The sequence below is a fragment of the Rhinopithecus roxellana genome, chromosome 11, assembly GCF_007565055.1.
Source record: "Rhinopithecus roxellana isolate Shanxi Qingling chromosome 11, ASM756505v1, whole genome shotgun sequence".
In the NCBI taxonomy this organism is placed as follows: Eukaryota; Metazoa; Chordata; class Mammalia; order Primates; family Cercopithecidae; genus Rhinopithecus; species Rhinopithecus roxellana.
Window position 1 is genome coordinate 6070746 of NC_044559.1, and position 25225 is coordinate 6095970.

At 39.3% G+C, this 25225-nt stretch overlaps 1 protein-coding gene across 1 annotated transcript in view; it reads left to right on the forward strand.

Moving 5' to 3' along the window:
* GRID1 (glutamate ionotropic receptor delta type subunit 1) overlaps positions 1-25225 on the forward strand; it is a 791729-nt gene that overhangs the window by 524899 nt on the left and 241605 nt on the right. The window contains exon 8 of the mRNA XM_030940876.1: positions 1350-1469. Within this exon, the coding sequence (XP_030796736.1) occupies positions 1350-1469 (120 nt within the window). The remainder of the gene's footprint in view (positions 1-1349; positions 1470-25225) is intronic.

A 25225-nucleotide genomic window follows, 5' to 3' on the forward strand; every position in this document is an offset into this window, starting at 1 on the left:
TCTAGCAGCTGGCCTGAAGCTAGGCTCTGTGTAGCTGCCCCAATAGGCCCCTCCCCATTCCTCTCTCCTCGTCACTATTCCTGTCCCAGCATCTGCAGGCCAGGTGAGCTGTGGTCCACGAATACATACTATCATTACTGTCTTCAATTTAATATAAGAATTTCTGAGAGGTTATGCAACTTGCCCTTGGCCGCAGTTGTCAAGTAGGTATGAAATGGAGGCATCTGCCTATCCCATGTCTGCAAGGTACCCCTCTATGCAGACCACCATTCCCCAAGAGAGGAGTGCACCTGTATGTGTGCTTGTGATGTATCTCATGTGCTGAGGAGGGATACTGAATTAGAAAGCTGGATTTGAAGTGAATTGAGTAATCTATGGACCATTTGTTAGAGTGAATTGACTTTTAGAGGTTTCAAAAGAGTATTTAGGGAAATCCATAGCATTAGGAGTTTAGTCACAATGAACTGCATGTGGTTTCAGTAGTAGTGAATATGCTGTAGTGTAGGTGAGAATCCACTACAGCCCAGGGCAGAGCCAGGGCCCCTTCTGGGCCAGGTGTTTCTGGGACTCTGTAGGCTCATAGGGACTATGAGAGATAAATCTGGTTGAGAATCTCACCCTGGGCTTGGAGAGAGAAAGGGGCTCACCATGGCTCCCTCAGCTTCCTGCTGCCTCCTTCTCCTATAGAGCCCACTGAGCCAGTAGAGAGGCAGGGGGACGGTAGCCCGTCTATGCTGGATGCTGTGCTTTGTACCTGTTTTCTCCTTCAGTCCTTGTGAGTTCTATGATGTGGAGCTGATTAACTTCAGGCCAAAGCTGAGAGATGGGCAATGTGCCCAAGGTGACACAGGTGGCAAAGTCAGGATCCAAGCTTGGGACCTGGCTGTGCCCTCCAATGCACATGCTTGCTGCCCTGCAACTTAACATCATGTGTCTGATATGTCTCTTGTTGACCTTTGAATTTCCTCTTGGGTCAGGCTAAGGTGAGCCTCTGGAACTGATTGCAAGGGGAGGACTAAGTTTCAAGAGGGCAAGGAGAAAAGCTGCCACTGTTTAATCTCATGGCTAGCATGGTGCCTGGCACATAGCAGGGACTCTAAGCATATAGACGGTATGAATGACAGGTGCAAGCCTTAGGGATTTCTCCCATAAGCAAATGTCCTGGAAAGTACTGATCCTACTCTGAGGGCCTAGGACCACCAGCCTATCTTGTCCTCATTACAGCCTGTCCATGGTCTCAAGACTGATTGCTCCCTTCTTGGTGACCACTTCCTTGCTCCTCTTAGCCTTTGGGATGCCATCCTCTACTTTAACCAGATTTTCCAATGGGTTTTTCTCCTCTTCTGCAGGGCCACATCACTGGCCTCACTGGGGTGATGGAGTTTCGGGAGGACAGTTCGAATCCCTATGTCCAATTTGAAATCCTTGGCACTACCTATAGTGAGACTTTTGGCAAAGACATGCGCAAGGTAAGCCCCAGGCTCTCTATCTTCCAGTCTTCCTGCTATGGTGCCACTGAAGACAGCAACAGCTACAGGATCCCTGGGCTCCCAGCAACTGTTAGTTGGCACAGATTCCCTCCCTCCCAGTCTCTCTCTGCTGATGCTACCATTGGCTGGTGTTTATATAGCATGCTAGGGAGTAGGTGCAGAGAGGTTTCCAAACAGAAATTGTCACTAATGGAGTCTCTTTGAGTAGAGCAGGGGTACCTGGTAACAACTGGGTCCTACTGCTTGGATCAGGGGGGCTGCTTGGAGGCTATAAAGGACAATGTGTTTTCTCAGAGCAGTGAAATCAGCCCAACCACAGGGACAAGTGTGAATTGCGGTTGAGGCGGGAGACAGACGTTACAGCCTGAGTGTCCTCCAGATCCAAGAGTGAGACAAGGCCACAAACAGAAAACGGAGCTGCAAGGAGGGTGGAAATTGGAAAATGCCAGAGCCCAGCAGAAAGAGAAATGAGAGACAGATGAATTGAACAACTCAGAATGAGGTTTGGCTTTTTTAATTTGATGCTGGTGCTGGTGCAGGTGGCAGCCTGGGTCTTCCCAGTGATACTTTCCCTCTTCTTCCACCTCTTATAGGGGATAGAGAATAGTTTTTCAGGATTGTAGATAGTGGAGAAGTGGCCTTTTATGCAGGGTGGGGATCCCCACAGTTAAGGGGACCCATGACACCAAGAGTCTAACAGGGCTAGGACAAAGAGGCCCATATGGCAAGTAAGGGCTTGGAACAATTATCCAACTGAAGGACCTCGGATGTGGTCACTGTGAGCCAATGTGGAGCTGATGGTGGGTATCCTGGTGTGGTCAGTGGCTGGCTGTCCTGGGCCCAGCCAACTCCACTGGCTTGGATGCACTTCCAGAAATAACCTGTACAGGAGAGACCAGAGATGGGACTACTCATGGTGTAGAAGACCAAGGCCACAGGGGCTTGATCTTCTCTGGAAATAATGAAAGCATTGACTGATTGGCATGTACTCAGGCACAGCCTCATGTAATCACAGACACGCTCACACACTCACACATGGACACACTTCATACACTTCGAAGGAAGATGTCTCCACTAATGATGGTGCCTGGAGCATGAAGGACAGTCCTTGCAAGCAATGAGCTCTCAGCAGGGGCTGGATAAGCCCTCAGTAAAGAGCCCTCTAGCCTGACGTCAGCATTGGCTAGGAGCAGTGCTAGAGGGGGGAGGCAAGGGCTAAGTGATGTTGGGGTACTGAGAATCTGGGTGGGGGACTTCTAAGGTTTTGCTCCTGAGGGCCAGGGTAGAAAGACGCATGTGTGGACTGGTGGAGGGTATGAGAGTTGGGGAACAGGGAGGGAGCAGTGTAGAGCTCATCAGTGACAGATGGGGCAAAAGACTAGCTCACCAGGGATAGGCTGGGATGGCCTGGGTGCATGTGTGATGGGGAGGTGGGGAATTTTTAGCCCACTCTGTGATGGAAGAGAGAGTCATGGATTGGTCATATAAATAATTGAAGTTTCAATAATTTGTTGTGACACAATGTCTGACATACATGGCTTGATGACATTTTGGAGCTCAGAGGTTTGTTGGTGGCATCCTAGATGGAGCTGGCTAGCAACTATTCTGTGACTTCCCATGGAGGGCCAGGGTGTGACCTGTGATGTCCAAGAAGCCAGGGCTGGCCTATGATGTCTGTTAGGATGCCCAAAGCTGTGAGACTTGGTGAGGGGATGGGGATGGGTGGTCAGCACTAGTCTGAGTCATGACCACAAGAGATATGGGCTTGCATTGGGACTCCCACCAGGTAAGGAGGGTTCTTTCAGTCACTCTCGTATGAAAAGGCTTGCCAAGTGTAGCTGGCTGCCGAAGTAACTGTTCATATTGACCATGGTCCTGGTGCAGTTGCCTTCATCCCCAAGTCTTATTCTGAAGTTAGGTCCTGCCTGCCAGCTCCTTCCGTCTCCCACCCACTTCTTTTGGTGGGAATGCTGGTTGTGGAGTTCTCTGCCTTGTCTCAAGCAGCTGACCCTCCAGTCCTGTGCCTGGCGCCCTGCTGGCCACCTCAGGTGCCTGAGAGAGGGGGAGGCACTGTGTCCTCCACTTTCTGTTTCAGGTGTCTGGGCCTTCCATGTTGCCAAGGCAATGCGCCTCAAAAACCCCGAAGCCAGTGGGAGCTGGAATCTCTCAGTATAAGGAGCTTTGAGCAGGAGGCCTGAATGTAATTGAGTTGGAAGGGAAGCTGATTTTCAAGTGGGCTTTATGTTAAAATGTATCTTTTTGTCATTTTAAAATCTGCCCTTAATAACTGCATATCCTAGTTGTTATCTGTCTGCCTGGCAGCTTATCACTGCTAAGGGGAAGTTATCTGGAAAGTAGGGAATGGGATTTACTATAGCAAATGTTTGTGATGCGGCCTAGGGTGCATTAAAGCAAGTCCGGGGGTTTCAGATGAACCAAGGAGAAGGGATTAGGACCGTATCATGGGGGTAGGGCAGCATTTGAAGGCAGAGCTGAGTGGTGGTTTCGGATGGGAGACGGGGCTGTGAAGGGTGGGGCTGGAAAATCAGGGTAACTTAAAGGACATTCACATAAGGAAGAAAAAAATTGAGGATGGGTGGCAAATTTGAGGGTAGGGTCCTGAGCCACACCAAAACAGTGCCAAGATCAGTCATCTAAGGAGTGCCCAAGGTCAGAGTCCAAGGGGTCGCAGCTCTCTTGGCCATGCAAGGTGCACAGCTGCTGGAGGAGCCGACTGGGCAGACTTCTAGATCCTGTTATGCTGGGCAGGGGCAACATTCCCTGCAAAGATTGTATGTGCCATACATGAACAAATCAGACACAGACTAAGCAGTTTCTTAAGACTTAAACCAAGAGGCATCTTTTAAATTAAAGACCAACATGTTTTCTTAAACTGAATACCCTGGAGGGAAATCTCAGGGACAGTGAGTCACCCAGACATTTTAGATTAAGTGGTATCAAGAGACTATAGATTACTCAGCCCCTTCATTGGAGGGAAGGAGTGGGTGATCGCCTTTCACTACAGGGTGCTGGACAAATACTAATTCAATTATCTCATCCAGGAAGTGTGTTCTTAGTGAATGAGCTTTGTATGGAAAAATCAAAGGTCTATGTCATCAGCTTGCTGTGTAACTACTAGCAAAATATTAATCGTCTGTTTTGTACTTGGAGCTGTCTGGCATGGGTCTGCCACCAGGGGAAAGGTTTGCTGGAAACTCTTCTAGCTCTCACAGGCATTGGTCTAACATTTGTCTTGGTGGGGTGGGGGGTGACATATGCTTCTTTTATCCTATTGGAGGGATATTTTTTTTTCAGGGTTCAGAACTGTAACAGGACCTCCACAAATTTCTATTTGGCTTTGTTTCTCTTTGTTCAGACAGGAATCTCCAAAGGAGGATGCCATGAACATGTCCATGTAAATGTCCTTAGCTCATGATTGAGCTCTGACAGATCTGTCAGAGCCACCTGTAGACAAGTTTCCAAAGGTGGGGTGTGTGGGAAGCTGCTAGGTATAGGGAGCGGGCAGGAACTATTAAGCATCCACGGTATCCAAAGGTACATTGTACATATGTTGTCTCATTGACCTGGGCCTTTGCTTTGCTCCTGGTTCTGCCTCTCCTGAGTTTTTGCACAACTTCCCTTTTCTGAACCTTTGTTTCTTCAGAGGAAAGTTACAGGTAATATAAGCCGACCTGTCAGATGAAGGGGTCAGTCAGTGTAATGACACTGTGCAGCACTTGGCAGTGAGAGCGTGCTCATATGGCACAGGGCATCAGCTTCGGGCAAATGGGACTGTGCGTTTTCTCTGAGCGTATCTATCTCAGACTCCACAAGAGCAGAGAGACACAGGAAGGCCTAAAACACAGCTTCCAGCCTGACAGTACCGTAGACTATAGCTCCAAAGCCAAGGCCAGAGATGGGAGGCTCCCTCTTGCAGCCTTGAGCTGGTACAGCTGGGATCACTCAGCTCTGTGTGCCAGGGCAGTGCCAAACTCCCCTTCTATGCCTGGCAGCAGATGTCCACTCCTTATAAAGACCAAGGGCTGTGAGGAATCTGTGGAACTTCACCTATGATAAGATTTTATTTTCAGGGCTGTTTTGTTGTTAGTATAATCATTGCAAGAAGAAAAACATAGTTGTCTTTTTTTTTTCCCCCACAAGCATGACTTGCTTGGATAGCAGCACTAGTTATAGCCCAGAGGAAACATTTCTCCATGACCTGATTGCTGAAGCTGTCCGCCTTTCTCCATCCTAATGACACTGGTGTAGGGAACTCATTCTCTTCCACTAACTCCGGGTCCCTTGTGCTTGAAAACCCTGGGAGAATTGCCAACTGCTCGCAGGCCCTTTGAACCTCATTTTCTCTGGGTAGCATCCACCCGATTCAGTGGCTCAGTGGAGGGCAGTGGGTGTCCTTGGGCAGGAGGGTGGGAGAAGTAGGCAGAAGCATCTGGACAGCCTGTGGCTTTGTTTTATGCCTTGCGTCCTGAATGAGGGAGACCCTGATGTGGTGTGAGACAACAGAGCTGCTTTCTTCTCCTTTCAAGAATCAAGTTAGGACCAAGAGAGGCTGAAGGAATATTTTGTTCAGGGGATCAAGTTTTTCTCTGGCCCTAAAAGTCTGGTCAAGCAGGATCTTTCTGGGACCCAAATGTATTAAATATACATAGAAGCACATGTGCTGGTTGCAATAGGTGGGGAATTGGGGTCTGCACAGCTAAGTTTGGGAAAGAGAGGCCCAGAGACTGGGGAGATGCATAGCACCAGCAAGCATGATGCTGTGCTGGGCTTGGAAGGCAGATTTTCTGGAAGTGAGAGGGGGTTAACAGAGGACCCAGAACATCCTTTCTGAACTTAAGGTAATGCAGTTCTGTGACTCCCTCTCTCCCCTTCATCTCACTTTCTGCTCCAACCTTCCCCAGCCAGCATTAGGGCATCACAGTCCCTTCCTGTTGACTGGGAGCCTGCTGAGTTGAAATTTCCACCACTGCCCTTGGCTCAGCCTCCCTGTTCCAGCGATTTCCCAGGGAAATAGAAGGGCCTCATTCCCCTTTACTAGTTTAAGATGCTTCTTCTAACTTCTCTGTCAATGTTGATTCTTCATAAAAGCTGGCTTTGGATGGGAATCAAATGCCCCCCTTGATGTTGCATCCCTGGGAGAGCCTTGTGACTGCTGATAATTCACTGAGTAATAACTGCTCTTTGTGCAGCGATTGCCACGCCATAAGACCTCAGTCCTCCCTGAGCTTGAAAGTGCATCATTAACATTCTCGTGCAGATCCACTATGCGGTGTTACAAATTGCCCCAAATTCTCAGGTTCAGAAGTTTGTAAGAGGTGAAGCCAGGTTGAAAAGGCTAACTCCTAATGAAGTAGAAGCTGCCTTTACCTGGTGGCTCCAGCAGTTGGTGCTAGGAGCCTGGGAAGTGGGCACAGCAGTGAGGAGGGGGATATGGGTGGAGGTGGGGCTGCGAGGATCTAGTCTGAGGACTGTGCAGTGTCTCTATTAAGCTGCTCTCATAGAGACTCCCGGCTGTGCACAGTGAGTTGCAGAAGAGAAATAAACTTGAGTCTCTTCATGGATTAACATTCTTCCAGTGTATTTTCAAAGTAAAATGTCAACCGTTCTGAACCCTTGTGCAGAACTATTTTTGACAGAGCTGAGAACTGAAACAAACACTGCTGCTTCATCCCAGTAAAGAAATAAGGAAAAGATGCAATTAAGTATTTCATTTTAGGTAGCGTTTTATCAATACATACCCATTAAGGGTAGAATGTTCAGAAAATACAGATAAATGAAAAGAAGAATGTAAAACTCAGCTACAATCTTTAAACCAAGAAATAAATACTGTTAATGTTTCTGGTGTATTTTCTTGTTTTTTTTTTTTTTTTCTCCCTCCGTATATAGAGATTATGATATGTATATTTATCAAATTGCCATTTATTGTAATACATTTTATATCCTGACCTTCCTACAAAATGTTATATTGGTAATATTTTCTCATTTCTTTGTGCTTTACAACTGTGATTTTTTCAGTGGAAATACATTACTCAACTTCCAGGCAGCCATCATTTATTGCATCTTCCTATCTGATGAATATTTAGGTATTTTCACCACATTTATTATAGAATAGTGTTGTCATGAGCATCTAAAATACATACAGTTTTAATTATATCTATATTTACTTCCATATTATATTTTTTAAGAAGTAGAATTACCAGAACAAGAATATTAATTCTTTTAGGCTCCTAATGTACGTGATACGTATTTTCAAATTGATTATAGAAAGGCCTAATAACTTTCACATCCATGAGTAGTATATAAAGTCTATGTTATATGCTGAAAAATATGGTTAATATATATTAAGCATTTTTGCTAGTTTGATAGCAGGATGAAAAAGCGATATACTAGATTTGCATTTCTTGTGAGATTGTACGTTTTAAAGTATAATTATTGGTCGTTTGTATTTCACATTTTTGTAAATTATACCTCAGGTTCTTTGCACATTGTAAACCTATATAACCTCTCTTTCAGAAAGGAATTGATAGTTATTTGTGTTCAATATTTTGTTCCAATAAATAGTTTGACTTTGAATTAAATATTTTCACATACAGACATTAAAAAATGCATGTGGTCAAATAATTAGATTATCCGTTTGCATTTTTTTATATTTGCGTTTTTTAGAAACTTATACCCAATTCGCAAAGTAGATACTGTTTACTCATACTTTCTTCCAGTTATTTTTGTGGTTTGACTTTTTTTTTTTTTTCCAACAAAATCTACCATCTAACTGGGATGGATTTGGGATAAATTGTGAAATGATGTCCTAGCTTTTACATTTTTTCACTAAATGGTTTCTACTACCATTTATACAGCAGACCTTCATTTCCCTATTGACTTGAATATCATATTTTATTATAAGCTATATAAATTTGCATATCTCCTCATTGATTTTTAGAAATTATTAATCATTTTTCTTTTTTCTCTCAGCTTAAATTTAATTCACATTTGTACATTTTCAGAATGTGCTTGTCTTCAGGTAACAGAATGTCCACCTTAAGTGGATTACACAATAAGAAAGACTTACTATCTCACATTAAAGAGGACTGCAACTAGGAAGGCTTCAGGGTTGGCCAATTCAGCCATTCATTGCTGAGCCCAAAGGCCCAGGTCTTTTTCATATCTCAACTTGGCTGTTCTCAGGCCACAGTCTTAATTTTTCTCATAATTTCAGAATGACTGTGGCAGTTCAAACTGTCATACCCAGAAAGATAGCAGTAAGTAGAAGAAGAGTACCCTTTTCTGTGTGTCTCCATTCTGTAAGTGAAGAGCCCTTTCCTAGAAATTGGTCCTGGCTTACTGTGCTATTTTATATCATTTTTTTTTGTTGTTATAGCAGGTGAGGGTTTCCTGTTAGATGCATAAGTAACATTGGCAGAATTTCTCTCTCAGATGCTTGTGTTCAGCTTGTGTTAGGCTTGTGCTCTTTTCATAACATGGAAAAGAAATTGCTCATTCTTTTGTACTTACATAGACAGAGCTCTTGAACGTTGGAAAGAATTTGACTATACAATTTTCTGGACTAGTGGCTGGTTTTGGAGATATTACTTTTGTATCTTGGAAACTTTCTTTCCTGGTTTCTACATTTCATTTAATCATTTTTAGTAATCTGCTTCACTGAAAATCTTGCAGTTCACTGGAATTTTCAAATTCATTACTTACAGCTCTATATAGTACTTGTAAACAATTTTAAAAATACTGAGCTGTTGACGTAACTCCTTCTTCATTCCTATTATTACATATTTGTGTTGTCTTGCTTTATTTTTTTATTAGACTTGACAGCAGATTTTTCCATTTTTTTTTTCAAAGAACTAGGTCTAATTTGTTTAATCATTTTTTGTACTTTTTTCTGTCTGCCTGCTACATAATAGTTGTTTTATTGTTATTTACCACTTTTTGAGACACAGTGTCACTCTGTTGCTGAGGCTGGAGTGCAGTGGCACAATCATGGCTCACTGCAACCTCTGCCTCCTGTGTTCAAGTGATTCTTGTGCGCCAGGCTCACGAGTAGCTGGGACTACAGGCACATGCCACTATGCCCAACTGATTTTAATAGAGATGGAGTTTCACCATCCTGGTGACGCTGATTGCAAACTCCTAGCCTCAAATGATCTGCCCCCTCAGTCTCCCAAAGTACTGGGATTACAGGTGTGAGCCACTGCACCTGGCCAATTTTATTGCTATTTTTAAAAACTTTTTATATGAGGTGTTAGATAATTTATTTTTATTCTTTCTTGTTTTGGAATGTCTTGTTTTATTCTGAATATAGTTGTGACTGAATTCTTAGTGGTTTTGCTAATATAAACTGAAGCATAAACCTCATACAGAAAAATGTTGAAATCTTATGTGAATCACAGTGAATTTTCAGAAGTGAACATGCCCACACAGACAACACTTACATCAAAGAACGTCACCAGCACCCTCAGAGCTCTCCCCTGTGCACCCCTTTAGTCAGCACACCCACCAAATGGAACCAGTTTTGATATCTAATGACCTTAATTAGGTTTTTCCTGTTTTTAAGTTGATATCAGTGTTATCAAATGTTCCATACTCTTTTGTATCTTACTTCTTTTGCTCAACATTGTGTTAGTAGTATTCATTATTATTGTTGTATGTAGTTTTAGAAAATTCATTATTGTGTTTTACAAGGAAAGTTTTATTATCATACAGGTATAGAAAGGCCAACAAATCAGGAGATGACTGCCATTAAAAAGATAGGTTGTTACTCACAGTTCCCCAGAGGAGCATGCACCGCACACTAGACAGGACCACAGGGTCAGTCAGGAAATGGAGGAAAACCTGAGCAAGCTTCATACTTATTTTTCAAGATCGACTTGGTGATTCTTGACTCTTTGCATTTTCTTACACATTTTAAAATTAGATTTTTATTTTCCACAAAAAAATTTGGGATTTTGACGGAGATTGCCTTGACTCTTGATCAATTTGGGAAGTGTTAATAATGTCTTACCAATATGGAGTAATGTAATTCATGAATATAGTATACCCCTCAATTTATTTATGGCTTCTTCAATTTCTCTCAGTAAAGTTTTGTAGCTTTCACTGTAGAGATCTGAATAACTTTTGTTTGATTTATTCCTGGATATTGATTTATGATTATATGTAGTAAATTTCAAATTGATTTTTCTACTTGTTACTGTGTGTATATAGAAATGGAATTGGTTTTGTATATCAAACTTATTTCCAGTGAACTAACTGTATTTGCTAATTTATTTTACTAGTTTACCTTTAGATTATTTTAGATTTTCTATATACACAATCACGTCATCTATAACTAATAAAAATTCTATATTTGCATTTCTAATTGCCATTATTATTATTATTTTTTGAGACAGAGTCTCGCTCCATTGCCCAGGCTGGAGTGCAGTGGCGTGATCTCGGCTCACTGCAAGCTCCGCCACCTGGGTTCACACCATTCTCCTGCCTCAGCTTCCCAAGTAACTGGGACTACAGGCACCTGCCACCACTCCCAGCTAATTTTTTGTATTTTTGGTAGAGACGGGGTTTCACCATGTTAGCCAGGATGGTCTCGATCTCCTGACCTCGTGATCCACCTGCCTCAGCCTCCCAAAGTACTGAGATTACAGGCGTGAGCCACTGTGCCTGGCCTCTAATTATTATTTTTTTTATTTCTTTCTCCTGTCTTGTTGCATTAGTTAGGGTCTTTAGTTCAAGTTAAATAGATGTAATAACAGTGGATGTCTTTATTTTGTTCTTGATGTCAGAATATAATTTGTAATAATTTATTCTTTAATATGTTTGCTACATAATTTTGGTTTAATGTTCTTTTTTCAGATTAAGAAAATTCGCTTGAATATCTAGTTTACTAATAGTGTTATCAAGAATGAGTGTTACATTTATTTAAAGGCTATTTTGCATCTATCAAGATAATTATATAATTTTTATTCTTGCTCTTTCCTGTTAATATGATAAATTATGTGGATATATTCCTTTTTGATGGTGCTCATTTCTCTTTATTGCACAAATATCATACCATACCATACTGTTATTATTATTTTATAGTATATTCCAGTATTTGCTAAGTTTGATACCATCTAATTTATCTTCCTTTTCAGAATATTTTACAATTAAATTTGATTTATTTTGAGTTGGTATAGATTTACATGCAGTTTTAATAAAAAGTATAGAGAGATCCAGCATACCCTTTATTCAGTTTCCTCAGGGGTAACATCTTGAGATGCAATAATAACACAATAAGGATACTGACATTGATACAACCTATGGATCTCATTCAGATCCACATTTTCCTAGTTTCATTTGTGTGTATGTGTCTGTGTATATTTAGTTGTATTCAGTATTTTCCTGCGTAAGCTGATATATCCACTACCACATCCAACACACAGTTCTGTTACCAAGAAGATTCCTTCCCCATTTGCTCTTTTATGACCACATGGACCTCACTCATACCTCCCTGCCCTTCTTGTTCCTACCTCCTGATAACCATAGTATTTTCTATTCTCCATTTCTAAAATTTTGTCATTTAAAAAATGATATATAGATTGAATCATATAGTATTATAATTTTTATTGGCCTTTTCTCACTCTAGAAAAAAAGGCATAATTTTCTAGAGGTTCCATCCAAGTTGTTGCATGTATGAAGAGTTTCTCCCTTTTATTGTTGAGTATCATTTCAAAGAATGGATGTGTCCCTATTTGTTTAACCATCCACCCATTGAAGAACATCTGAATTGCTTGCAGTTAGGGCAATTATGAATAAAGCCACTATGAGCATTTGTGTGCAGGTTTTCCGGGATAAATGCCCAAGAGTGCAATTGCTGTGTCATATGGTAATTACATGTGTAGTGTTAAAAAAAAATAACAGCCGAACTGTTTTCCAGAGTAGCTGTACCATTTTATACTTCAGCCATGAAATGCATAAGAAAATGCCTCTACATCCTCACCTGCATTTTGTGTTATCACTATTTTTTATTTAATAATTGCACAGAGATATCTTATTGTGGCTTTAATTTGCACTTCACTGATAGTCAGTAGTGTTGAAATTTTTTTATGTGCATATTTGCCTGTTTGCCATCTGGATATCCTCTTCAGTGAAATGTCTGCCCAAGTCTTTTGACTGTTTTTCTAAGACGATTGCTTACATTGTACTGTTGAGTTTTCAGAATTCTTTATATATTCCAGATACTAGTCTTTTAATGGATATATAGTTTGCAATCATTTTATTGCAATTTGTAATTGGCTTTTCCTTTTCTGTTGAGGACTTTTTGCAGAGCTAAAGTTTTACATTTTAATGAGGCTAAGTGTATCAATTTTTTCCTTTTATATATCATGCTTTTGGTGTCAAGTCTAAGAATTTTTTGCCTATCCCTATATTCCAAAGATTTTCTCCTATTTTTTAAAAGTTTGATATTTTCATATTTTTAAGTCTATAATCCATTTTGAATTAATTATTTTAGACATTGTGATGTTTAGGTTGAAGTTCATTTTTTTGCCTATAGGTATCCAATTGCTTCACCACCATTTGTTTAAAAGACAGTCCATCCTCCATTGAATTGCTTTTGGATCTTTGCCATAAATCATTTTGGCATATTTGTGTGGGTCTATTTTTGGGTTCTCTAGTCTATCCCATTGATCAGTGTGCCTATCTTTATGACCCTGTGTTGATTACCAAAATGTTTTATACATTGTTGGATTGTATTTGCTAAGACATTATGGGGGATATTGCTATTCTGAATTCATGAGAATATTGAGGTTTAGGGTTTTTTTTTTTTTTTTTGCTGTTCTACTATCATTGTCTGCTTTAGGCATCAGGGTAGTATTAGCCTCATAAAATATGTAGGAAAACATTTGTTTTTCATCTTTTGGAAGAGATTGTGTAGAATTTGGTTTTAATTCCTTAAATGTTTGATGTAATCCTCCAGTAAAATCATTATAGCCTGGGGATTTCTTTTACAGGAGCTCTTAAATTACAAATTAAATTTCTCCAATGGTTATTGGGATATTCAGATTATCTATTTCATCATGGTTGACTTCTGGTAGTTTGTAGGAAATAATTGGTCATTTCTTCTAACTTGTTAAATTTCTGAGTGTAATGTCGTTTGTATTTTCTTTTATTGTTTAAAGGGCTACAGCATCTGTAATAGTATCTCTTGTGTTATTCCTGACATTTGTGATTTGTCTTTTCTTTATTATTATTTTTGTTAGTCTTGTTAGAGGTTTACCAATTTTATCGATTTTTTCAATTCTTATTTTAAGTTCAAGGTTACATGTTTAGGTTTGTTACATACGTAAATGTGTGTCATAGGGGTTTGTTGTACAACCAGGTATTAAGCCCAGTACCCATTAGATATTTTTCTGATCTTCTCCCTCATCCCATCCCCCTACTCTCTAATAGGCCTCAGTGTGTGTTTTCCTCTATGTATCCACATGTTCTCATCATTTGGCTGCCACTTATAAGTGAGAACATGCAGTATTTGATTTTCTGTTTCTATTCTGCTAAGGATAATGGCCTCCAACTCCAACCATGTCCTTGCAAAGGACATGATCTTATTCTTTTATGTGGCTGCATAGTATTCTAGGGTTTATATGTACCACATTTTCTTTACCAGTCTAACATTGACAGACATTTAGGTTAATTTCATGTCTTTGATATTGTGAATTGTGCTGTAGTGAACATACACATGCATGTGCTTTTATAATAGAACAATTTATACTCTCGGGGTATATACCCAGTAATGGGATTACTGGGTTGAATAGTATTTCTTTTTTTAGGTCTTTGAGGAATTGCTACACTCTCTTCCACAATGGTTGAACTAATTTACACTCCCAGTAACAGTATATGTGTTCCCTTTTCTCCACAACCTCGCCATCATCTGTCATTTTTGACTTTTTATTAATAGCCATTTTGATTGGTGTAAGATGGTATCTCATTGTGCTTTTAATTTGCATTTATTTAATGATCAGTGATGTTGGGCTTTTTTTCATATTATTTTTGGCTACCTGTATGTCTTCCTTTGAAAAGCGTCTGTTCATGTTCTTTGCCCACGTTTTAATGTTTTCTTTTTGATAAATTTGTTTAAGTTCCTTATAGATACTAAATATTAGACCTTTGTGAGATGCATAGCTTGCAAAAATTTTATCTCATTCTGTAGGTTGTCAGTTTACCCTATTGGTGCAGAAGCTCTTTAGTTTAATTAGATCCCATTTGTCAATTTTTGCTTTTGTTGCAATAGCTTTTGGCCTCTTTGTCATGAAATCTTTGTTCATACCTATGTCCTGAATGATATTACCTAGGTTGTCTTAGAGAATTTTTGGAGTTTTGGGCTTTACATATAAATTTTTAATCCATATTGAGTTAATTTTTACATATGGTGAAAGGAAGGGGTCCAGTTTCAATCTGCATATGACTAGCCAGTTATTCCAGCACCATTTATTGAATAGGGAATTTTTCCCTATTGCTTGTTTTTGTCAGGTTTGTTGAAGATCAGATAGTTGTATGTGTGTGGACTTATTTGTGGGTTCTCTGTTCTGTTCTTTTGGTATAGATGTCTGCTTTTGTACCAGTACCATGCTGATTTGGTTACTGGAGCCATATTGTATGGTTTGAAGTAGGGTACCCTGATGCCTCCAGCTTTGTTCTTTTTGCTTAGGATTGCCTTGGTTATTCAGGGTGTTTTTTGGTTCCATATGAATTTTAAAATGCTTTTTCTAGTTCTGTGAAGAATCTCAATGGTAGGTTAATAGGAATAACATTGAATCTATAAATTGCTTTGGGCAGTATGGCCATTTTAGCAATATTGATTCTTTCTATCCATGAGCATGAATTTTTTTTTTTTTCATTTGTTAATGTCATCTCTTATTTCTGTGAGCAGTGCTTTGTAGCTCTCTTTGTAGAGATATTTCACTTCCTTGGTTAGCTGTATTCCTTGGTATTTTATTCTTTTTCTGGCAATTGTGAGTGTGAGTATGTTCCTGATTTTGCTCTCTGCTTTACTGTGCTTGATGTATAGGAATGCTAGTGATTTTTGCACATTGATTTTTGTACCCTAAGACATTGCTGAAATTCTTTATCAGTTTAAGAAACTTTTGATTGGAGTCCATGTGGTTTTCTAAATATAGGATCATATCATCTGCAAACAGGGATAGTTTGACTTCTCCTCCTCCTATTTGGATGCCCTTTATTTCTTTCTCTTGTTTGATTGCCCTGGCCAGGGATTCCAATACTATGTTGAATAGAAGTGGTGAGAGAGGGCATCCTTGTCTTGTGCCAGTTTTCAAGGGGAATGCTTCCAGTCTTTGCCTATTCAGTATGATGATGGCCATGGGTTTTTTATATACAGCTCTTATTATTTTGAGGTTCAAGGATATTGGTCTCAAATTTTCTTATTTGGTTGTATCTCTTCCAGGTTTTGGTATCAAGATGATGCTGGCCTCATAGAATGAGAAAGGGAGGAGTCCCTTCTCCTCCTCAATTTTTTAGAACAGTTTCAGTAGGAATAGTACCAGCTCTTCTTTGTACATCTGGTAGAATTCAGCTGTGAATCTCTCTGGTCTTAAGCTTTTGGGGTTGATAGGCTATTTATTATGGCCTCAATTTCAGAGCTTGTTATTAGTCATCCAGGGCTCAATTTCTTCCTGGTGCAGTCTTGGGAGGGTGTATGTGCCACAAATTTATCCATTTCTTCTAGATTTTCTAGCTTATGTGCATAGAAATGTTCATAATATTCTCTGATGGTTGTTTGTATTTCTGTGGAGTCAATGGCAATTTAATTTAATTTAATTTAATTTAATTTCTAATTTAATTACACTGTGGTATGAGAGACTATTATAATTTTGGTTCTTTTGCATTTGCCGATCAGTGTTTTACTTTGGATTATGTGATCAATTGTAAAATATGTTCCATGTGGCAATGAGAAGATGTTTACTCTGTTGTTTTGGGGTAGAGAGTTCTGTAGATATCTATAAATTCTGTTTGATCCAGTGCTGAGTTCAGGTCCTGAATATCTTCATTTCCTCTCTCAGTGCTCTGTCTAATATTGTCAAAGGGGTGTTAAAGTCTCCCAGTATTATCGTGGGAGAGTCTGAGTCTCTTTGAATGTCTCTAAGAACTTGCTTTATGAGTCTGGGTGATCCTGTGTTGGATGGATATATATTTAGGATAGTCAGATCTTCTCACTGAATTGAACACTTTACCATTATACAGTGTACTTCTTTGTCTTTTTTGATCTTTATTGGTTTAAAGTCTGTTTTGTCAGAAACAAGGATTGCAACCTCTGCTTTTTTCTGTTTTCCATTCGCTTGGTAGATTTTTTTCCTTTCTTTATTTTGAGCCTATGTGTGTCACTGTGTGTGAGATGAGTCTCTTGAAGACAGCATAACAATGGGTCTTGGTTCTTTATCCAGCTTGCCACTTGTGCCTTTTAATTGTGGGCTTTTAGATTATTTATATTTAAGGTTATTATTGATATGTGTGGATTTTATCTTGTCATTGTGATATTAGCTGGTTATTATGCAGACTTGTTTGTGTGGTTGCTTTATAATGTCACTAATCTATGTACTTCAGTGTATTTTTGTAGTAGCTGGTAAGTCTTTTTTTCCATATTTAGTGCTTCCTTCAAGAGCTCTTGTAAGGCAGTTCTGGTGGTAACAAATTCCCTCAGCATTTTCTTATCTGGAAATGCTCCTTTGCTAATGAAGCTTAGTTTGGCTGGGTATGAAATTCTGGGTTGGAATTTCTTTCTTTAAGAATGTTGAATATCAGTGCCCAATTTCTTCTGGCTTGTAGGATTTCAACTGAGAGTTCTGTTGTTAGTCTGATGAGCGCTTCCCTTTGTAGGTGACCTGGCCTGTTCCTCTAGCTACTTTTAACATTTTTTCTTTCATTTTAACCTTCAATAATCTAATGATTATGTGTATTAGGGATGATCTTCTTGTGAACTATCTGACTGGGGTTCTCTACATTTCCTGAATTTGAATGTTAACCTCTCTAGCTAGGTTGGGGAAGTTCTTATGGATGATATCCTGGAATATATTTACCAAGTTGGTTCCATTCTCTGCATCTCTTTCAGGTACACAAGTCAGTCATAGCTTTGGTCTCTTTACATAATCCCATATTTCTTGATGGTGTTATTCATTCCTTTTTATTCATTTTTCTCTGTTTTTGTCTGCTTGTCTTTTTTTAGAAAGGCAGTCTTCAGGCTTTGAGATTCTTTCCACCTTTTGGTCTCTTCTGCCATTAGTACTTGTGATTGCATTATGAAATTATTGTAGTGTGTTTTTCAGCTCTATAAGGTCAGTTATATTCTTCTCTAAACTGGCTATTTTGTCTGTCAGTTCCTGCAATGTATTATCGTGATTTTTAGCTTCCTTAAATTGGGTTTCAACCTACTCCTGTAGCTTAATGAGCTTTGTTCTTATCCATATTCTGAATTCTATTTCTGTCATTTCAGTCACCTCAGCCTCAGCCTGGTTCTGAACCCTTGCTGGAGAGATGATGTGGTCATTTGGAGGAAAGAAGACACTCTGGCTTTGAGTGTTCAGCATTCTTGTGCTGATTCTCATCTTTGTGGGCTTATCTACCTTCAGTCTTTGAGGTTATTGACCTCTGGATGTGGTGTTTTTTTTTTTTTTTTTCTTTTGTCCTATTCAATGACCCTGAGGACTTGATTATGGTATAAGGTGGATTCACTAACTTGCTTTATTTCTGGGAGATTTTCAGGAGCCATTGCTCAGCTCCCAACTCCTAGACTGCATGCTTTGACTCTGGAGAACTTGTATTGGGTCCCAACTTTGTTCTCTGGCTCCTAGAGGCTTGGAGTCCACTGTGCTGGGAGTGCCAAGGTGCAACAGCTGCAACAGAGTGCTAGCATGTGCAGGGGTGCCTGCCTCACTGTGGGCATTCACCACAGTGGCAGAGGCAAGACAGCTGGTAGTAGGAAGGACCCTGATGGAGACTATGTGCACTGTTGTGCTGGAGGTGGAGTTGGTTTGGGATAAGGTGCTGGCTGGCATAGGTCTAGGTGCTTTCTGTATGCCCCCACAAGCTACAGTGATCACTCAGGTTGTGGGAGGATCCCTTGTTCTCTGTGCAGCATTAGCATAAGTATGGGACACTAGTGGAGGCAGGGCTTGCTGACTGTGTGCCACGAAGGCTCTGTCTGCAGTGACAGCTGGTGGTGGTGGGGGGACAAACTGCACTACCACATGCTGGCAGGGCAAGTAAAGCAAAACCCACCTATGCAGACACATGCTAACAATGTGATGTGAGGGGTTGCTGTGGGCTCAGGGAAAGCTGCAGTATGGGGAGGTGGCATGTGGGCTGGTGTGAAGCCACAGGAGCTACTTCTCTGGAGCTCTCCACCTGTCAGGCTTGGTTCTCTGGTGCAGAAGTTATGATGTGTGCCCCCAGGGCACCTGACGCTGCCTTATAAGCAGGCATGGTGATGCTGGGGCCCCAGGAGAGGTAAGCAGGCCGAGGAGTGCTCAGGTTGGACAAGTCCTGTTTGATGTGCAAGACCACCCTACAGAGATCAGGTCTGACAGTTCCCCTAAAGCTAAAGTCTCTTATTTAGGAGCAAGTTGAGCCTAGGGGGATAGCTGTCCCTGGCCATGCTCCATTACAGCTGCCCCTACACCAAACCCTCTGTACTCTGCATCAGCTGGCTGCTGCCCCACCACTTCTCTAAGCAGCAGTCCCTGCTATCTCAAGTGTCTCTGGTAGTCAAGGGGTCCCCTTCTGCCTGGGATCCAGAGGCCTGTGGTGAGAGTGGGTTGCTCCTTGCCAGTTCAATTCATCCATTCCCCTAGAGCTGTTGTGGGTCAAAAATGAATCCCAGTGCTGAGTAGCCCTTGTGGGGTTCATAGCTTTCTCCCTCTTCAATCTAGGTTCTGTGTCTTTCCTCCATTCACTCTCGGTGCCTTCCCTCTGATGATCTGTTAAAACCATACCTGTCATTTCCATCCCTCCATGGGAGCTATTCCACTTGTCAACATCTAGTTGGTCATCTTGTCCTCCCCTCCTTTATTGATTTTTTGAAGAACAATATTCTGTTTCATTTTAAAATTATTTTTCTATTTCCAATTTTAATAATTTCTGCTCTCATCTTTTATTATTTCTGCTTGCTATGAATTTATTTTGCTTTTTTTTACTCCTTGAAGTTGAACCTTAGATTATTTGAGACATTTACGTTTTTCTTTTTTTTTTTTTTTGTTAGTTCTCAAAATTGTTGTTTTCCTGTCATTTCTGTTTTTTTTTTTTAAATTATACTTTAAGTTCTAGGGTACATGTACACAACATGCAGCTTTGTTACATATGTATACTTGTGCCATGTTGGTGTGCTGCGCCCATCAGCTCATCAGCACCGATCAACTCGTCATTTACATCAGGTATAACTACCAATGCCATCCCCCCTCCCCCATAATAGACCCCAATGTGTGATGTTCCCCTTCCAGAGTCCAAGTAATCTCATTGTTCAATTCCCACCTATGAGTGAGAACATGCGGTGTTTGGTTTTCTGTTCTTGTGATAGTTTGCTGGGAATGATGGTTTCCAGCTGCATCCATGTCCCTACAAAGGACACGAACTCATCCTTTTTTACGGCTGCATAGTATTCCATGGTGTATATGTGCTACATTTTCTTCATCCAGTCTGTCACTGATGGACATTTGGGTTGATTCCAAGTCTTTGCTATTGTGAATAGTGCCGCAATAAACATACGTGTGCATGTCTCTTTACAGCAGCATGGTTTATAATCCTTCACCCAAAGGATTATATATCCCCAGTAATGGGATGGCTGGGTCATATCGTATTTCTAGTTCTAGATCCTTGAGGAATCGCCATACTGTTTTCCACAATGGTTGAACCAGTTTATTAGAACTATTTTGGCTGCATTTTATATAATTTAATATGTTGCATTTCATTTATATTCAGTTCTATATATTTTCTAAAAATTTCCTATTTGATTTATGGCTTAGGTTAAAACTGTACTGTTACTTTCCACATGTTTAAGGATCATCCTTTTGTTTTTCTCTTACTGAATTCTAGTCTGATTCCATTATAATCAGATAACATACTCTGTATGATATCAGTTCTTTAAAATTTATTGACGTCTCTTTATTGTTTAGGATATGATCTATCTTGGTGAATAATCGGTGCACAGTTGAAAATATATATATTCTGCTGATATTGGGATAAATGTTCTATATGTGTCAATTAGATATTATTGGTTGATTGTTGTATTAGTCTGTTCTCACACTGCTAATAAAGACATACCCAAGACTGAGTAATTTTTAAAGGGAAGAGGTTTAATTGGTTGACTCACAGTTCCACATGACTGGGGAGGCTTCACAATCATGGTGGAAGGCAAAGGAGGAGCAAAATCACATCTTACATGGTGGTCGGCAAGGGAGATTGTGCAGGGGAAGTCCCATTTATAAAATCATCAGATCTCATGAGACTTATTCACTACCATGAGAACAGTATGAGGGAAATTGCCCCTATGATTCACTTATCTTCACCTGGCCCCACCCTTGGCATGTGGGTATTATTACAATCAATGGTGAGATTTGGGTGGGGACACAGCCAAACCATATCAGTTGTGTTGTTCAGAGTTTCAATATCCTTGTCAATCTATTGGTTTTATCAGATGCCGAGATGGGGTTGTTGATGTCCCCAACTACAATTGTGGATTTGTCTATTTTTCTTCTCAGCTTTATCAGTTTTTTCTTTGTGCATTTTGAAGATCTGTTGTTTGGAGCATGCACATTTAGGATCATTATGTCTTTCTGATGGATTTTTCCTTTTAAAATTTTGTAATGTCCCTCTTTATCTCTATTGATTTTATTTACCTGATATTAAAATAGTCACTCCTACTTTTTAAAAATTAATGTCTGCATGGTATATTTTTGAATTTTTTGACATTAACCCCTCATGTTATTGCCTTTGAAGTAACTTTTTTTTGCAAACAGCATTTAGTTGGATTTTAAAAAAATCTGTTCTTCCCATTTTTGCCTTTTAATTGGCAAATTTACATCCTTAAGATAATTATTGTTGTTTTAGCATTTAAGTAAGTGCTATATCATAATTGTTTATTTCCTCTGTTTTTAATTTTTCTGTTTCTCTTTTCTTACTTTCTTGTGGGCTATTTGCATATTTTGATGATTCAATATTGATATATTTATAGTGTTCCTTAGTGTATATCTCTGTGGAGTTTTCTTAGTGGTTGCTCTGAGTATTACAATACACATATGTGACTTAATAGTTTATTGGTGTTAATATTTTACCACTTTGAGTGAAGTGTAGAAATCTTACTTCCATTCAGGTACCTTTACCTTTCATACTTTTAAATGTCATTGTCTTGAGTATCAAATGGTGTAATAGTTTCTGTTTCAATTATCAAATACATTTATAAAACTCAGAAGAAGAAGGATAGTATATCCTCATATTTCTGTTGCTTTTACTTACTTCCTAAAGCTCCAATAATGCTTTTGTTTTTTGTTTTTTGTTTTTGCTTAGTAAATGTTATTTATCCAGTCTCGAAGGATTGGTCTTCTAGGCACATATTCTTTTAGTCTTCCTTCATCTGAGAATGTCTTTATTTCCCCTTTTTGTCAGAAAGACAGACATAGAATTTATGGTTGAGAGTTCTTTTCTTTCCGGAATTTAAATGTGTTGTGCCATTTTCTACTGATTACCATAGTTTCATATTCTCAAATCACTGTAGTTTTGTATTCTTCTGGGTAGTTTCTTTCTAGGTGCTTTCAAGATTTCTTTTAAAAAATTTAGTTTTCAGAAGTTTTATTATGATATGTCTTGACATGGATTTATTTGGGCTTATCTTGTTTGAATTCTTCTTGAATTTCCAGGTTTACATCTTCCACTAAATCTGTCAAACTGCTACTCATTATCTATTTGAATAGTCTTTCAGCCTCAGTCTCTTTCTCTTCTCTTTCTGGAATTTCAGTGGAATTAATGTTGGTGTTGGATCTCTTGTTATTGTCCCATACACCCTCGAGGCTCTATTCATTTCTTTATCAATCTGTTTTCTCTCTGTTTTTCACATCGGGTAAATTTTATTCATCTGTTCTCTAGTTTGCTGACTCTATCCTCTGTTATCTAAACACTATGATTGATTTAATCCAGTGAATGTTTCATTTTAGTTATTCTATTTTTCAGGTCCATAATTTCCATTTAGGTCTACTCTATACCTTCTTGTCCTTTGATGAGATTTTCTACCTTTTGTTTCAAGAATTTGTAATTGCTTGTTGAAGCATTTTTATGATTATTTATTTAAAATTATAGTCAGATAATTAAAACATCTGATCCATCCTGGTCTTAGCATCAGTTGATCATTTTTTCTTACTCAAGTTGTGGTTTTCCTAGTTCTTGATTATATCTTGAACATTGTGGTAACTGCCTTAGGAGGCTGTGTGTTCGGCTTAAATCTTTTTTTTTTTTTTTTTTTTTTTTTTTTTTTTTTTTTTTTTTTTTGGTAGGGAGTTATCCTGGTTAGTTTTAGCACACATGTCTGGCCTACTTTTATCTGCTGTGCTTTCAGTGACTACTTAATTTTAGGAGCTGGTGTTATTTTGTGGTACTATTTTGGTCTATTTAGTTTATCTGGTGCTGTTGGGGCTTCCACTGATCTTTCTTTGTGATTCCCAAGAAGTATGACAGGGATTTTCGAGGCTGGGCCACCTGGTTTCTGTAGTTGAGAATGAGGAACACTTCCCAGGCACTTGTGACAAGACTATCCTGCCTGTAGGGAAAGGAGGGCACTTCCCTGGCTGGGGACTGCTTGTGGCAGGATCCCTTTTGCCAATGCCACCTGCTGACTCTGGGTGGAGGAGGAAAGATTCCAGCCTATGGGGATGAAGAGTTTTTATGGGCTAGGTGGAATCACCGTTGCTGGTCCTGCCCAGCTGCCTGAGTGGGAGTGTAAAGTCTTGGACCCACAATGACAGAGAGGATTCCTGAGCTGTGTCCAATAATGATGAGATCTCTTTGCCAGTGCTGCTTATGGTGCCCGGTTTCTCATGGTGGGTCAGGGGAGTCCCAGGTTGCTGTGGAGGGTGGTTGGTGTGGAAGGGTTGTGCTTCTAGGGCTGGGCCATTTGTTTTCAGCAGGACTTCTGATTGATTGTCCTTTTGGTATTGCTTGTCTGGTCTGGCTGGGAGAAGAATGAGCCTACCTGGACCATCTTCTGTTGCTAGGTTGGAATTTAGAAAATTCTAGGCTTGGGTTTGTTGCATTTTTTATGTTGTTGGGGGCCATAAGACACCCTGTCACTATGTTTTTCCTCTAGTGCTGAGTTCCATTACTATTTTGTCTTCCTCTTCCCATCTTTCAGTATTCTCCTTTCATTGCCTTTTGCGTTATTTCCAGGGTTTGTAGTTGTATATAGCAGAGAAGAGCAGGGAGAAATGAGTGAGTCTACATCATCTTCTTCAGAAACTCTCACATTGATGGGTTTTTGGAAGTTGAGCCATTTTTCACTGCTCGAATTATGCTTGGTTGTAATTTATTATCCTTATTGTGTATCACCACATTTGATTTTCTAATATTTTGTTAATAATTTCTTTATGTTCATAGAGAATTTGTCTGAAATTTTCTTATGTGGCAATGTCCTTCTCAGTTTTAGTATTCAGTAGTCTTAGTATTAAGACTATTGAATGCTGGGGCTCTTATAATGAGATAAAAAGTGTATATTTTTCTCTATTTCTGAGCAAGTTTGTATGAAGTTGGTGCAACTTCTTTCTTGAATGTTCAGAATAATTCACTAGTGAAGCAAACTGTCATTGAGTATATATATTTATGCAAACATGCTAGTATGTACATTTAGATTTTATATTATTTCTTGACTCAGTTTGTTAAGATGTGATTTTCAATAAGTATTTCCACTTCATCTAAATTGTCAAATATCATGGCACACACAAAAAATTGTTTTCTTACCTGATTTTTGTTGTTTTCATCTCTTTATTCTTTTCAAAAAACAAATTTTGGCCTTATTACTTTATTTTGTTTAAAATTTTTATTAATCTTTGTTCTTATTTATTTTATTTTCCAATATATTTTATTATGATTTGTTGTTTTTCTGGCTTCTTGCTATGTGTGGTTAGATAATTTATTTTTTGTGTTTATTTTTCTTTCATTTAAAGCTATGAATTTACTTTACAGTACTGTTTTAGCTGAATTCCATATATTTTGACATATTTTACTTTCAGTGTTATCCAGCTCAAACATTATTTCATTTACTAAAGAAAATTGTTTTTGACCCAGGTTTTATTTAGAGGCATATTGCTTATTTTCCAAGCATAGAAGGTTCTCTAGTCTTTTCTTTGGTTAGTCATTTAATAGTTTCTAACTTATTTTCACCGTGATCAGCAAATTTGTAAATGATTTTGGCTCTTTAAATATTATCTTGGCTTACTACATGACCACCATACAGTCATCTTACCGTATTACCACCATAGAGGTAAATATTTCATGTGCCCTTAAAAAGATGGTATCTCATCTTATTGTTTCATATTATGGTTGTGGATTTACCTATTTTTTCTTCTTTGTATTTTATATCTTATAAAACTTATTTTAGCTTCAGGGGTATATATGCAGATTTGTTATATAGGTAAGTTGCATGTCATGGGGTTTTGGTGTACAGATTGTTGTTTCATCACCCAGGTAAT